Source organism: Lontra canadensis, unplaced genomic scaffold (assembly GCF_010015895.1).
Source record: "Lontra canadensis isolate GAN:19392208 unplaced genomic scaffold, GSC_riverotter_1.0 scaffold41, whole genome shotgun sequence".
Taxonomy (NCBI): domain Eukaryota; kingdom Metazoa; phylum Chordata; class Mammalia; order Carnivora; family Mustelidae; genus Lontra; species Lontra canadensis.
In genome coordinates this window covers 5,004,184-5,020,784 of record NW_022631035.1, presented here as the reverse complement: position 1 = coordinate 5,020,784, position 16,601 = coordinate 5,004,184, and the positions used below count along the sequence as shown (strand labels likewise).

Sequence of the window (16,601 nt, the reverse complement as noted above, 5' to 3'; positions counted from 1 at the left end):
TTTCCACTTCAGCGCCCATCCCCAACTCCCTTGACCTCCTTGAGACCCCATCAACAACCTCCCTCCCTCTCTGTGTTTCTATCCCTCTTTCCACTTGGCTTTTTACCTAACACACACTATAAGCATATTCTGGTCTTCCTGACTTAAAAAACAAATACAAAAAGAGTTCCATGTGCCATGCCTTAAAATCCACCCACTGGCCCCTCATGTGTCATTCCTGTCTGCTCCCACCCACCTCCAAGGACTCCTCAAGCCTTTACAGTGCTTTCCACCACTCTGCTGAAACTCTTCCCTGGAACACCCAGCAGGCCAAGGGTAATCTCACGCCTCACTCCCTTTATGAATGCTCAGATTTCCACACTCATTTCTGGACTCCTTTCCCCTTGACTTCCAAAATCCTCATGGTTCTGAGTCTTTTCCTACCTACCACTCGTTTCGTGGTTCTGTGCAGCCCACATACATGGACGTGTCCTCAAAAGCACAGGTGTCTCCTTTTCTTTCATTCCCCCCCTTTCTCTCCCGCATCGAATCAAAAGCAGAGGCTCTGATTGAAGACAAAGCTGAATCTGATCCGGGTGCTGTCTTCTGCCACTGTGTGACCTAGAACAAGTTATTTAACTTTTTTGGGCTTTGGTGTCTTTATGAGTAACGCCTCTTTCAAAGGATTGTTTTTAGGCCCTGTGGGCAATTAACACACATTGGCTTCTCTTTTCCCATACTCCCAAACATTTTCTCCTGATCTTTCTTTGGAGTTTCAGTCCAAATCTTTAACCACCTACCATATCTTTTCATCTAGATATCCCATCTTTGCTTCAAATTCAGTAACTTTTTTTTTTCTGGAAGAACAGAAATAAAGAATATTTTATCCTAAGAGCTGCCACCAGAACTCCTCTTAGCAAAGCCTTGGTCTTTTTTGGAATATACCTTAGTGAGCTACTTAGCATGGAGAGCAACACACCAAGGTCACGGGTACCTTTGCTGCTTGCTGATGCTACTCGAACTGCTTTGTAATTTTTCTTCTTAGAGGAAAAGGTAAGGAGAAGAGTCAAAAAAGAAGAAGGGGGCACCTGGGTGGCTCAGGGGGTTAAGCTTCTGCCTTCGGCTCAGGTCATGGTCTCAGGGTCCTGGGATTGAGCCCCGTGTCAGCAGGGAGCCTGCTCCCACCCCCCACCTGCCTGCCTCTCTGTGTAGTTGTGATCTCTCTCTGTCAAATTAAACAAACAAACAAACAAACAAACAAACTTAAAAAAAAGAGAGAGAGAGAAGAGGAAAGAAATGTTAGGATGGAGAAAGGACCAGGTTGGTGAACCGAAGAGCCAGTGAAACTCCCCGGCTGAAGTACAGTTGGGAGTGATGAGGCTTACTGTGCCTCCGCATTCCTGCAGTGTGAACCCCAGCTCTGCATCATCCTCCGCAAATCTTTAGTAGAATTTACACTTTGAATATGTGAACGGAATTTTTTGGAGAAACTGAAGAATGGACTGGATTAAATTTATTGTGGGGCAGAGACAACAAGCTGGAGGTCAGTAGCCAACATGGTTGTGCCATGGGTCATTTGGGAATTTGCAGAAATCTTGGAAGGGGCATGAGAAGTCTACACTCTATGATTTGGGGGAATGGGTGGGTTTCTGTCCAGTTTGTTTAGATCTTGAGAAGCAGTAAAGCCTTTGCTTTATTGAGCCCTGAGGCTCACTTTACAAGCAGTGTCTGCCCCCAGATTCCCAATTTCTGTCAATGGTGCTTTACTTCTCTGATCACCCAGGTTAAAAATGTCATAGTCATCAAACAAAGCACACACACAGAATGTGGCTTTTCTGCAAAGCATCCTTGTCAAGACCTCAGCCCTTTCCAAGTTCAATGACGGTGGATTATCATGTTATAGCTCCCTAGCAACTCTCTCTGTTTCTAGTCTTTTTCTCCCTACAAACTATACCTCTAAGAGATCAGTCTTCCTCAGAACACCACCTGGTTCTTCTCTTTTGGCTTTCTCTTTTGGCGCTGGGTGTAGAGATTACATAAAAATAAAATCAATAAGTGAACCTTTAAAAATTAAAATTAACCCCTGGGGAAAAAATATATGTTTATAAAAAATAAAATTAAAAAAATTAAAATTAAAACTTAAAAATGTTTTAAAAAGTACACCAGCAACCTCCAGGCCATTACAAATAACTACTTGCCACCCGGACTATTTGGGAGTCCCTCAATGTGTTCAGAAGAGCCATTGCTCCCAAGAACTCTACCCTAACTGATCAAGCTCTTCTGTTTTATTCAGTTGGTATAAACCCCTCTGTACTGCCATTTTTAAAGCTTTTTTGAGGTATACTATACACAGCATAAAATTCACCTATCACACAATTCCATAGCTTTGGTAACTAACACAATCCAATTGAAAACACTTCCACTGTTTACAACTGATTCCCACTCTTTTCCCCAGCCTTAGGCAAACACTGCTGTTTCCCATCTCTATAAACTTGCCTTTTCTGGCCATTTCATAGAAATGGACTCATGTACAGTCTTACATCCAGTTTCTTGCACGTAACACAATGTTTTTGATGCTAATCTGTGTAGTGCAGCACGTATCATCAGTTCATTCCTTTAAGGGGCCAAACAGCATTTTGTTGTATGAATGTATCTCCCTTTGTTGATCCATTCACTAGCTGCTGAACATTTGGATTCTTTCCCATTTGGGGGCTATTATGAACAATGCTGCTATGCACATTCCCATGCATGTCTGTGTGTGAATCTTTTGGAGAGATGCGTGGGAGTGGAACTGCTAGACCATAAGGTAAACTTAAGTTTAACTTTTTAAGACTCTCCCAAACTCTTCCAAAGTGGCTGTTACCATTTTACATTCCCAACAGCAATGCACAAGGATTGCAATTTCTCTACATTCTCACCAACACTTGATACTGTCTTTTTTTTTTTTTAATTTTATTTATTTATTTGACAGACAGAGATCACAAGTAGGCAGAGAGGCAGGCAGAGAGAGGGGGGAAGCAGGCTTCTTGCTGAGCAGAGAGCCCGATGTGGGGCTCGATCCCAGGACCCTGGGATCATGATCTGAGCCAAAGGCAGAGGCTTTAACCCACTGAGCCAACCACATGCCCCGATACTGTCTTTTTTTTATTGTAGCTATCCTTTTTTTTTTTTTTTTAGATTTTTATTTATTTGACAGAGAAATCACAAGTAGGCAGAGAAGCAGGCAGAGAGAGAGGGGGAAGCAGGCTCCCTGCTGAGCAGACAGCTCTATGTGGGCTCAATCCCAGGACTCTGGCGTCACAACCTGAGCGGAAGGCAAAGGCCTTATTTAACCCACGGAGCCACCCAGGCGCTACTGTAGCGATCCTCTTGGTTGTGAAATACTACCTCATTGTGGTTTTAATTGTATTTCCCTAACAACTACTGGTGAGCATTTTTCCATGGTTTTATTAGCCACCCTTTTATCTTCTTTGGTGATATCTCTATCCAACTCTTTTGTCCATTTTTATTTTTTGTGGAGCCCAACAACGCAGGGCTTGAACCCACAACTCTGAGATCAAGACCTGAGCTGAGATCAGTAGCCTGACGCTTAGCCAACTGAGCCATGTAAGAGCCCCTCTTTTGTCCATTTTTAAAATTGGGTTGTCTTGTTAATACTAAGTTGTTCAAGTTCTTGGGACATTCTGGATGCAAATCCTCTCTCCATGTGTTTTGCAAAGATTTTCATTCAGAAGGTGGTTTGATTTTCCATCTTCTTAATGCTTCCCGAAGCAGAAACATCCTTAATTTTGGAGAAATCCAATTTACCAGTTTTTTTCCTCTTCTGGATTGTGCTTTTGATGCTATATCAAAGAACTCCTTGTCTAATTTGAATCAAATAAATATTTTCTCCTGTATCTTCTTTCAGGGGTTTTACAGTTTTCATTCTTACATTTGGGCTGTTTTTTTAAACAGCTTTATTGAGATATAGTTCACAAACCACACAATTCACCTATTTAAAGTGTACTATCCAATGGTTTTCCAGTATATTCACAGAGTTATGTAACTATTCAGCACTAATTTTAGGACATTTTCATTATCCCAACAAGAAACCCATTAGCAGTCCCTCCTTTCCCCCTCCCCCCCAGCCACTGACACTCGCTAATCTACTTTCTGTCTCAGAGGATTTGCCTCTCACGGACATTCAGGATTACACAACATATAGCATTTTGCTTCTGGCTTCTTTCACTTGACATTAATATTTCAAGGTTCATCCACAGTGAAGCAAATACCAATACTTCAGTCCCTGTTGTTGCCAAATAATGTTCCATTGTGTGGACTTACCATATTTTATCAACTGTTCCATTTGCCAGTTGATGGACATCTGGGTTATTTCCACCTTTTAGCTATTACGAAAAATGCTACTATGAACACTGATGTACACACATTTTTTCCCATTTTTTTCTTGGGTGTATGTATACCTAGAAGTGGAATTAACTGAGTCATTTAAGGAACTGTCAAACCGTTTTCCAAAACAACTGCACTATTTTACATTTCTGCCGGCAGGGTGCCGGAGTTTCAGTTTCTCTACATCCTCACTAAACTTGTTATTAGTCGTTATACCGACTACAGCCATCCTGCGGGGTGTGAAGCGGTAACTAATCAGCGTTGCATTTCCCTAATGGCTAACGAGAGTGAGCGTCTTTTCCTGTGTTTATTGTCCATGTGTAAACCTCTTCGGTCTACTCAGGACCATTGTTCCTTTTCTAGTTGGGTTGTCTTTTTCTCATTGAATTGTACAAGTTCTTTTTATATTCTTGATACAGAGCCCTTATCATATATATGATTTACTGATATTTTCTCCCGTCCTGTGACTTGTATTTTCATTCTATCATCCATTCTGAGTTAATTTTTGGTGATATGAAGGAAGAGTTTAAGTTTCGTTTTGTTTTGTTTTTTTGCTTGTTATTATCCAAATGTCCCAGCACCATTTGGGGCCTGGCTTATTCTTTTCCTGTTGAAATGCCTTGGTACATTTTTTTTTTTTAAAGGTTTTATTTATGGGGCACCTAGATGGCTCAGTCAGTTAGGCATCTGCCTTCAACTCAGGTCATGATCCCGGGGGCCTGGGATCAAGCCCCACTTTGGGCTCCCTGCTCAATGGGGACCCTGGCTCTCCCTCTCCCTCTACCACTCTCCTGCTTGTTCTCTCTCTGTCAAATAAATAAATAAATGAAATCTTAAAAAACAAAACAAAACAAAACCAGCCGGTCAATTTCTTTTAAAAAACATCTGTTGGGATTTTGACTCAATTTTTAGCTCAATTTGGAGAATGCTGGCATCTTGACAATATTGACTTTTCCAACATGAAATGTTTAATTACTTAGATCTTTCTAAACTTCTTTAAAGCATCAATCTCAGCAATATTTTACAATTTTCAGTCTTATAGAATCTTCAGTCTTACAAGTCTTATACTTCTTATGTTGAATTTATTCTAAGAATTTTATTCTTTTTGATGCTATTGGGAATGAACTGCTTTCTTAATTTAATTTTCAGATTATTGTTTGTATGTAAAAATAGAATCGATTTTTGTATGTTGATCTTGGATGTACAAACTTCTGAACTCATTTATTAATTGTAGTGGTATTTTTGTGGAATCCTTGGTGTTTTCTACACATAGGGTCATGTCATCAGTGAATAGACAGTTTTGTTTCTTCCCTCATAATCTGGATACCCTTTTTTTTTTTTAAGATTTTATTTATTTATTTGGCAAAGAGACACAGCAAGAGAGGGAACACAAGCAGGGAGAGTGGGAGAGGGAGAAGCGGGCTTCCCAAGGAGCAGGGAGCCTGATGCGGGGCTTGATCCCAGGACCATGGGATCACGACCTGAGCTGAAGGCAGATGCTTAATGACTGAGCCACCCAGGCACCCCTAATCTGGATACCTTAAAGATATTTTTTTAAAATGTGTATGTGTGTTTGTTTATTTTGCCATACTAGACAGAATCTCCCATCAACACTGAATGGCAAAAGCAGACATCCTTCCCTTGCTCCCGATCTGAGCAGGAAAGCATTCTGTATTTCACCGTTAAGTATTACTAGCCAGGCTTTTCCCAGATGCCCTTTATCAGGCTGAGGAAGTTCCCTCTATGCCTAGTTTGCTGAGTGTTCTTCAACTTGGAAAGGTTGGATTTGTCAAATGTTTTGTCTCCACGTGTTGAAATAAACATGTGGTTTTATTCTTTATTCTACTAAAATAATACATTTATATTTGATTGCTATTAATCATTGTCACATAAAATATTAACATTGATTTCAGACATCAAACCAACCCTGCATTCTCAGGATATATCCTACTCGGTTATGGTATAGTCTGTATCCTTAGTTCTCTCTGTATGCCTGCATTCTACCTCTGAATTAGATGATAAGCACTGAAATTCTGGAAGGAGCATAATTTTTAAATAATGATGTTTAAAGGCCATATATTTTAGATTAAAAAACTGTTTTCATAGCATAAGCACTCTTTCAGCAACTAAAACCTTGAGCTTAGCACCTATTTTGCAAGAAAATTAGTTAGAATAGGAAATCACCATAATTGTTAAATTTTATGTGTCAACTTGGCTTGGCTATGGTGCCTAGTTGTTTGTCCAAACATTAATCTAGATGTTGCTGTGAGGGTATTTTGTAGACGTGATTAACATTTATAATTAGTTGACTTTAAGTAAAAGAGATTACCCTTGATAACGTGGGTGGACTTTATCTAATCAGTTGAAGACTGTAAGAGCAAAAATGGAGGTTCCCCAGAAAATAAGGAATTTTCTGTCTTAAGACTCTAACATAGAAATCCTGCCTGAGTTTCCAGTCTGCCAGCTTGCTCTACAGATTTCAGATTCAAGACTACATCAACTCTTGTCTGAATTTCCAGCTTACTGGCGGGCCCTAAATATTTTAGACTTGCCAGCCCCCACAACCACAGGAGCCAATTCCTTAAAATAAATCTTTTTATTTTAAGGAACGTATATTCCTTAAAATAAGGAATAGACATTTTATTTTATTTTAAGGAACATACATTTTTTTAATTTTAAGGAATAGACATATATTTTTATTTTTTATTTTAAGGAATATACATATATTTCTATTTTTTTATTTTAAGGAATAGACATATATTTTTAAAATATTTTTAAGGGATTATTTATTTTAAGGAATATACATATATTTTTAAAATATACATATATCTCCTATTGATTCTGTTTCTTGGAGAATCCTAAATGATTCTGCCACCAAAGAGCTTGAATTGTTCATACGAACAGCCTGTATTGTTAATATTCCCTTCTGTGACTCCTATTCTGACTTACAGCATTGATGTGAGAGCTATCCTGCTACTTGCCACAGGGATCGGAGCACTGAGTGCAAGGATCAGAAACTGCAACTGGAGCACAGGCAGTGCTCAATAACGCACACCGATGGTAACCCAGAAAGAGGAAAGAGATGCTAAAGAACCAAAGAACGTAACCACCATCGTGGAAGGAAACCAAAGGCCCTAAATCTGAGGACAAAATCAGGAAGTGAAAGAAATCAGTCTGTTAACGATGAAGTGAGATACAAATGAAGCAAAAGTATTAGAGGTTTGAAGATGTGGGTGCCTGGGTGGCTCAGTTGGCTCAGCATCTCTCGAATCCATAAAATCTTAAAACAAAAGAAAACAAAAAAACAGAAGTACTGCATTTTAAGTGTTTAAAAAATAATACTAGCATTTGAGGGGCGCCTGGGTGGCTCGCTCAGTTAAGTGATGGACTCTTGATTTCAACCCAGGTCATGACGTCAGGGTCATGAGATGGAGCCACATCGGGCTCTGTGCTGGGCAGGGAGCCTGCTTAAGATTCTCTCTCCCCTTCTCCCTGTGCCCCTCCCCTCAATGCATGTGCATGCACCCCTGCTCTCTCTCTCAAAAAAAAAAAAAAAAAAAAAAAGAGGGGAGCCTGGGTGGCTAAGTGGGTTAAGCCTCTGCCTTCGGCTCAGGTCATGATTTCAGGGTCCTGTGATCGAGCCCCGCATTGGGCTCTCTGCTTGGTGGGGAGCCTGCTTTCTCCTCTCTCTCTGCCTGCCTCTCTGCCTACTTGTGATCTCTGTCTGTCGAATAAATAAATAAAATCTTTAAAAGAAAAACAAAAAACCTGCTCCTACCATAGGACAGACCCATGTGACAAGCATATAGGTTTTCCAATATAACAAAAATTTGGAGGATAATGATGCTAGCTGCTCAGGACTCTACCATTCTGAATTTTTATAACAAGTTTAGCTCTTAACAACCTGAGCAAAATGAATTACTCTTGTTTTTCAATTTAGTCAAATACGTAGAAGGAAATAAACTAGATTCATTGTAATTCATTCACTGAATTACAATGAATTAAATTGTCTTTATAGAATATGCCCATTTCTTGCTGGATAGAGAAAACAGGCCTAATGACTTTTATCCATGTGGTACCCCTTTCAAAAGATGAGCGTGCAGGGTGCCTGGGTGGCTCAGTCGGTTAAACGACTGCCTTCAGCTCAGGTCATGATCCCAGAGTCCTGGGATCAAGTCCCACTTCAGGCTCCCTTCTTGGTGGGGAGCCTGCTTCTCCCTCTGACCCTCTGCCTTCGCATGTTCTCTTTCTCTCAAATAAATAAATAAAATCTTAAAAATAAAAAAAAAAGATGAGTATGCATGCATAAAAACAACCACCTCAGCAAAGCCACACCTTTGCTAAACAAATGATCATGGGTGTGTAAAGAAGCGAAGATCTTGGAGAAGGATTTATAAGCATGCATAGCTTCTGTCTCAAAAATAACAAAGGTACGACCACATGCAGAACAGTGCTATAAATAGCTTTCTGTGCTAATGCCGAAACACTATATAGAAATGAGCTCCCACCATGCCTTGTTATTTAAATGACTAATAATCATGTATTTATTAACAAAGCTAAATATCACCGAAGAACACATGTATAACATTAATCATTGCTGCACTATTTACAACAGTAAAAAATTGAAAAAAAGTTGAAAAAAAAAAAAACCCCTCTCAAATATTCACCAACAGAAGACTACGTTAAGGGGCACCTGGGTGGCTCAGTCATAAAGCATCTGCCTTCAGCTCAGGTCATGATCTCAGGGTCCTGGGATTGAGCCCCATGTTGAGCTCCCGGCTCAGCAGGAAGCCTGCTTCTCCATCTCCCACTCCCCCTGCTTATGTTCTCTCTCTCGCTATTTCTCTGTCAAATAAATAAATAAAATATCTTAAAAAAAAAAAAAAGTAGAGGAAGAAGAGGACTATGTCAAAACAGGGCATTAGAATACAAAGGAGTAGTATACAGCTGTTAAGAACAAAGATACACTCGAAGCGGGGGTGGCTCAGTCATTAAGCATCTGCCTTCGGCTTGGGTCGTTATCCCGGGGTCCTAGGATCCAGCCCTGCAACGGGGTCTCTGCTAGGCGGTAAGCCTGCTTCTCCCTCTCCCACTCCCCCTGCTTGTGTTCCCACTCTCTCACGGTCTCTGTCAAATAAATAAATAAAATCTTTAAAAAAAAAAAAAAAGGGGACGCCTGGGTGGCTCAGTTGGTTGGGACTGCCTTCTGCTCAGGTCATGATCCCGGAATCCCGGGATCAAGTCCCGCATCAGGATCCCAGCTCCACAGGGAGTCTGCTTCTCTGACCTTCTCCTCGATCGTGCTCTCTCTCACTGTCTATCAAATAAATAAATAAAAATATTAAAAAAAAAAGAACAAAGATATTCTCTAATATGGAAATAATATAAAAAAGATCTTCAAAATCTCTAAAAGTGGGGAAAAAAGGGGATGCTTGGCTGGTTCAGTCAGTACAGCATGTGACTCTTGATCTCAGAGTTGTGAGTTCAAGCCCCAACATTGGGCGTAGAGATTATATTAAAATGTAAAATCTGGGACGCCTGGGTGGCTCAGCTGGTTAAGTGGCTGCCTTCGGCTCAGGTCATGATCCCAGCGTCCTGGGATCGAGTCCCACATTGGGCTCCTTGCTCGGCAGGGAGCCTGCTTCTCCCTCTGCCTCTGCCTGCCACTCTGCCTGCCTGTGCTCATTCTCTCTGACAAATAAATAAATAAAATCTTTTAAAAAATAAAAAATAAAATGTAAAATCTTTTTTAAAGAGTAGAAAAAAGATGCAGAACAGTTTAAATAGCATGTTATGCTTGTTACTGCACAAGAAAACTCTAGAAGAATTCCAAAGAAACCAAAAGTGGTTACACAGGGATGGGAGGTGTATGGGAAGAAACTGGGAGGATGAAACGTGGAGTGAGAACGAGATTTTCACTGTATGACTTTTCATTCTATTAAACTTTGAAACATGGGGGCGCCTGGGATTTTCAGTCAGTTAAGCGTCCAATTCTTGATTTTGGCTCAGGTCATGATCTCGAGGTTGTGAGATCGAGTCCCGCCTCTGGCTACACTCAGAGTTTATTGGGGATTCTTCCTCTCCCTCTATCCCCCACGCCGCCACTCACGCTCTCCCTCTAAATCAATAGATAAAATTTTAAAAAATTAAAAAAAAACTTTGAATCATGTAACTTATATTACTTATTGAGAAACTAAATCATTTTTTTAAAAGTAGGCTCCACGCCCAGCGTGGAGCCCAACGTGGGGCTTGAACTCATGACCCCGAGATCAAGACCTGAGCTGAGATTAAGAGTCAGACAAGTAACTGACTGAGCGACCCAGGCGCCTCCCCCAAAAAAACCGTAAACGATTTAGGCTATTTTATTTCCACCCATCTCTAAAAAAGAAAGAAAGAAAGAAAGAAAGAAAGAAACCAACCTAAGTTTCAACATGAAATCTACTGTTCTCAATAATTTCTAAATATTTCCAGTTCAATGAGCATCAGAAATATAAAAATACAAAAGGAGGAAAGCAGCTGTGCTGGGCCCTTTGGCCATCACAACAGGGACGGATGACAGAGCTGCTTTTTGAAACTGCCACAGGCAGCAGAGTTTGAGACTTTCCAGAGAGCCAGAGGTCTCAGCTGAGCTGGTCCCCTGAAGAAAGCAGACAGTGCTATTTGCTTTGTGCTATCAGTACTGGAGATAGGAAGACCTCAAAATCAACCCAGTCTGATTCCTCGGCAAGGACAGGCCTTTGAGTTTCTCTCCGTCTTGATGCGGAACAGCCTCCTTTCCACAAATCATCACAAATTCAAGTCCTCGTGAAAGGCAGAGGCTGATGGCTTAGAGAGAAGAGCAGGAACTGGGTGACCCTGGCCATCCTAATCTATTTCTCTGGACTTCCATTTTCTTACTGGTGAGATGAGTGGAGCTGGGGCGAAATTCTCTCAAAGGTTCCTTTCAGGTCTGCAATACTACCATCCTACAAAAAGGTCAATTTAAAGATCAGATGAAGGGTGGGAGACACCTCCAGACGAGAGCGTACACAAGTTCATAAAAATTCTCAAGTACACAAAGGTTTGCTGACTGGCACCTGAGTGTTCTGATTCTTACGTTTTTAAAAGAGATTTTATGTATTTGTTTGAGAGAGAGAGAGGGGAACCAGTGGGCTGGGGGGGGGGGGCGTGGGCAGAGGGAGAGGGAGAAGCAGACACCCTGTGCAGCAGGGAGCCCAATCATGACCTGAGTGGAAGGCAGACGCCTAACCAACTGAGCCACCCAGGTGCCCCTGATTCTTATTTTTTCTGCTTTATCTTCAACACAAGTAATGCGGTCTCCTTGCTGTAAAGACGTCTCATTTACATAACTTCCAATTAGAAATTACTTAGAACCAGTTAACATTTTTAAAGCACGGATGGAGTGAAGAGAATTATTTCTGCCTGCCAGCCCTGAGTGTGTTGGTTAAGAAAAGTTGGAGTTTGGCCTTTTGATCCTTTTAGGATCATCATCCAAGACTCATACTTGTATTACTATCCTTTGGGAAACAGCCTTCTAGGGATTTACCTATGCGAATTCCCACACGTGAAGGGAGGGTGAACCCTCTTCTGAGACTGCGAACTCCACCAAAATCTCTAAGCTCAGCAAAACACGCTCCATATTGTGATCGATAAAAGCTAAGTGATTTGGGGGGAGAACCACCCACAAATCCTGTGCATATTTTTGTCTATTAGAAAGCAAAGTGCATGCTTTTTTGGGCATTGGTTTCATATAGTCATAATCAGCTCGAGTTTTATTAAAACGCTAAAGACCAGCAGCTTTATCCTAGACTGTTTTTAAACAGCTCTTAAGCTTATTTATCTCGGCAAGCATTCACGCTTTGGCACAAAAGCATGGGGAAATACAGCTCTCACAGACAGTCTGCAGGGTGCAGGTCCGCTGTCTGGTCCCTGCTTCCACCTGGCACAGGCCAGACACACTGCTGGGAAAACAGCTCATCTCATTAGCATGTCTTTATTCTAAGGCTCCAGTTCTGACACCTCTCCAAGATCACCCACATCCTCCTCAGGTCCTAGGCCAAAGAGAAGGTGGTAGCCACCGGTCCCCTAGAAGTCTGGAGAAAAGCAATGAAAAATAAAGAGCATAGACTTGGGTCAGGCACCAGAGTCCAGACTTGGCCAGTGCTCAATCCACTTGCGATCCTCTCTACCTCGCTGTCAAATCCTCCTCCACCTCCCATGGTTATGCCACAACGCAGAGGCTGGACACGCGTATCTGTTTAATGATTCTGGAAACAAACGGAATACTTCACTACATTTTAGAGACCTGTGCCCTGTCCCCAGGCTATCCCCATTCCAAAAACCAGGTCTGCCGCTACTCTGGCAAAGGGACGCCCGGCGCAGTCTGCTACTCAGATTCCCAAACACTGCAGTTAAACACTTCTTTCGGCTTGTGACAGCCTCTGGAAAAGCGCAGTCCTGCAAACGCATTCTGGGCCTCCATCCTGCAGCAGGCAGTGGAAGCTTCGCCCTGAGAAACCTACTTCCAACCTGCGCCCCTGCCTCCCTTTCCAGAGGCCTGGACGCGCGGACCCCGGCCGGTCTCCGGCCGCCCCCGCCCCCCCGCCCCCGCCAGGACAGGCGCCCGTGCCGGATGCCGGACCCGCTTCCCCGAGCCTCCAGTTCCCGAGGGGACAGGGCACAGCGGGCGCGGACAAGGGCCCCTCCGGGGCCGCGGGCACCCCGCCCCTCGGAAGCCGCAGTCCCCCGGCACGCGCGTCTGTCGCCGGGCGCACGGCCTGCAGGCCCCTTCGCGTCCTGGGGCGACCCGGCCGGCAGACCACCGCGGCCACCTCGCCAAGGGCCCCTCCGCACCGGCCCGCAGACCTCCCGCCCCCGGCCCCGGGGCGCGCCAGGCCCGCCGGCCCTCACCGGACTTGGGCGGGTAGCGGTACACGGAATTGGACGGGATGTCCACCTCCTCCACGCCCGCGTGCTGCCGGCTGGTCAGGGCCCCCATGGCGCTGCGCCCGCGCCGCCCTCGCGCCTCACCGAGGCCGCTCGCCCGGCTCGCGGTGCGGGGGTCGGCGGCCCGCCTCGGCGCTGCGGCTCTGGCGGCGGGGAGCCCCCGGCGCGCCGCGCACCATCCTCCGCCGGGCCCCGCCGCGGCGCCTCTGCCGAGGGGGGCTGCGGGCTGGGGCCGGGGGCGCCGCCGCCGCCGCCGCCGCCGCCGCCTCAGGCCGCGTGATGTCAGCGACCGCTCGCGCGCGGGGCCCGCGGCGGCCGCGGCCAATGGCGGGGCGGGGCGGGGCGGGGCGTCGGCGGCGCGCCAGCCAATGGGCGGCGGGATGCGGCGGGAGCAGCCACGGTCCGGGAGCGGGGAGCCGACCAGGGACTCGAGGCTCCCGGAGCGGGCCGGGGTTTCTGCGGACTGCGGGTCGGACGACAGTCCATCCCGGAGCCTGTCGCCCTTCTGCCAGACCCCCGAAGGCGGTGCGCGGCTGTCCGGCGGAGGGAAGGCTGCTCCGGCTCCGCCCCTGGCATCCGCGAGCGGGCGGTCAGGAGCCCGCAGAGGGGCGCCCCCAAGCCCCGGCCCCCAGTCCCGGCCCCCCCAGCGGTGGCGGTCCGAGCGCGTTGCGAGCGGAGAACTGCGTGGCGTCCGCGTCTCTCTCGTCCCCAGCGCCTCTGCCCCAAAGTACCCTGCTGATCCCTTCTCCCAGGGGTCGGGGAGATGACCCAAGGCTGGTGACCCGCGCTGGGAAGATGTCGCCATCCCTCTCACGTAGCTCCTTTCCTAGCGCCGAGCTCTATCCACGCACCTTGTTTTTGGGTCCCTGAGGCGGCTCCTGTAACTGAAGTTTGGAGCTCATCAGCCCAAGATAAGATCAAGACATCCAACCTCTGATTGCATCTTTTGGAAACTTCGGAGGCCTGCGTGCGGAAAGTCAGCGCAGGGGAACGCGAACAGGGTCAGGCAGAACACCGGGCCCCTCTTGATGAAAACACACGAGACAGCGGGAGGCTTGAACGGGCAGAAGGCGCCATTCTAAAGCTTAATTATAGACACCTGTATTTTAAACCATTTATTTTATTTGTGGGTCTGGTGGGTTTTTTTCTGAGAGGGTGGACTGCTCAGCAGAAATTTCAACTGCTAGAACATGACTTCAACAACTTTTCATCATGTTTGAAATACAGTCTGTGGCATGTGTAGTTCCCTTGATTAGGTTCATAAAGCCTTTTTACAGAGTCTAGCTCTTTCCTGATTATATTTCGCAGTTTTCATTGCCATCTTTTCAACAGCACCCAACAGACCTGCTGCTAAAGGTAGGGAAGCCCAGTTGCCTTGGTTTTCTCCCTAGACCCCAGGACGGCAGGAACACACTGGTGTTTTATATTGACTGATTAAGAACGGGTGGAGTTACAGGTCAAGTCCCTGACCCAGACAAGCTGGTGGGCACCCATCTCCCCAGCACCCGGCAGAGTTCAGAGCCCTCCCTCCAGCCCCTGGCCCTAATCACTAGAAGCCTTCTAGATATATCTCTGGGAAGGAATTGATGTCCTTCTTGATACTCCTTTCCCCACATGCTGGTCCTACCTTCTAGTAACAATAAAGTAAACTACCAATCACAAAGAATCTAGAACAGCAGAGGCCTTCAGCACATTGCAGAGTAAAATGTTGCCTTATCATCCTGGGCTCCTTCAGAAACCTTTGTTCTTCCTGCCCTCAACATCCCACATCATCCTCTTTATGGGTTCCTCCTCACCTGAGGGTCTCAGTCAGAGCCCAGCGGGGATGTGGTTCAATAGGGCAGCTCAGTTCTGTTGTTTGCGGGGATCTGTTCTGGCCTCAACTCAGTCTGCTTTGAGGCTGGGAAACGGGTTCATTTCTCATCTTAGATAACACTGTGCAAGCCTGTAACTTGTTTCCTCCTCCCACTAATGAGTCAGGAATTCAACGCTTAGGGTAGGAGAAGAAAACAAAGCACCGCACAATAATATCAGTGGACATTTATTGTCCACTCTCTCTGCCAGGCCCTGTTTTGAACACTTTTACATTTTAAAGCATTCATCTGAAGAGCATGTGACTCAGGGTTTCTGAGTTCAAGCCCCATGTCTGGTGTAGAGATTACTTAAAGATAAATTCTTTTTGTTTTTTAAGATTTTATTTATTTAGGGGCGCCTGGGTGGCTCAGTGGGTTAAGCCTCTGCCTTCGGCTCAGGTCATGATCTCAGGGTCCTAGGATCGAGCCCTGAGTTGGGCTTTCTGCTCATCGGGGAGCCTGCATCCCCCCATCTGTCTGCCTCTCTACCTACTTGTGATCTCTGTCAAATAAATAAAATCGTTAAAAAATTTATTTATTTACTAGTCAGAGAGAGAGAGGGCACAAGCAGGGGGAGCAGCAGGCAGAGGGAGAAGCAGGCTCCCCACTGAGCAGGGATCCCAGGACACCCCCCGCCAGATCATGACCTGAGCCAAAGGAAGGCTACTCCCCAACTGAGTCACCCAGGTACCACTTTTCTTATTATTTCTTTTTAACTGAGCTTTGATTCACTCATTACTTCTTCATAACAGGCAGTGAGGGCCAGGTTATTTTATTTTATTAAGAATTTATCTTTAGGGATGCCTGGGTGGCTCAGTCGTTTAGACGTCTGCAATTGGGCCCAGGTCATGATCCCGGGGTCCTGGGATAGAGCCCCACATCTGTCTCATTACTCAGCAGGGAGCCTGTTTCTCCCTCTCTATCTGCCCTTCCTCACCCCCCCACCCCCCACCCTGCTTGTGCTTCTTCTCCCTCTATCTCAAATAAATAAATAATCTTTAAAAGAAATAAAAGGAAAAATTAATTGATTGCTTGATTATTTAATTAATTAAAGAGAAACAGTAAGGGGGTCTGCCTGGCTTAGTTGGTAGAGCATGCAACTCTTGATCTCAGAGTTATGAATTCAAACCCCATTTGGGTGTGGAATCTACTCCAAAAAAATTAATTAATTTAAAAAAACAAAAAGAAGTGAAAACGAGTCATCTAGGCTCATGAGGCAGAAGAGAAAGAGATAGGGGATAGTTTGGAGAAAATGGTAGCTCAAAGAGACTTTCTGGGAATGGAGTTCAAGTCCCACTTTCTACAACGTAATCACATAGTGTTGTTTGGGAAAAAAGAGCTTCAGCCAGTGCCCAGGGCAAAGAAGAGATAGGCAACAAAGCCTTGGAGGAGCCACCTCTGGGGGGCCAGTCCTGCGTTCCTCTCTGGTCCTTCCCT

At 45.1% G+C, this 16,601-nt stretch overlaps 1 protein-coding gene across 3 annotated transcripts in view; it reads right to left on the bottom strand.

Moving 5' to 3' along the window:
* RNF157 (ring finger protein 157) overlaps positions 1 to 13,551 on the bottom strand; it is a 78,407-nt gene extending 64,856 nt beyond the window's left edge. Inside the window, exon 1 of one of the 3 annotated variants that reach the window (XM_032870552.1) lies at positions 13,276 to 13,551. In XM_032870552.1, the coding sequence (XP_032726443.1) occupies positions 13,276 to 13,363 (88 nt within the window). In that variant the 5' untranslated portion in view covers positions 13,364 to 13,551. The remainder of the gene's footprint in view (positions 1 to 13,275) is intronic. The other 2 variants (XM_032870549.1, XM_032870550.1) reach the window with 2 other exon arrangements.
* Between the last annotated feature and the right edge of the window lie 3,050 nt (positions 13,552 to 16,601).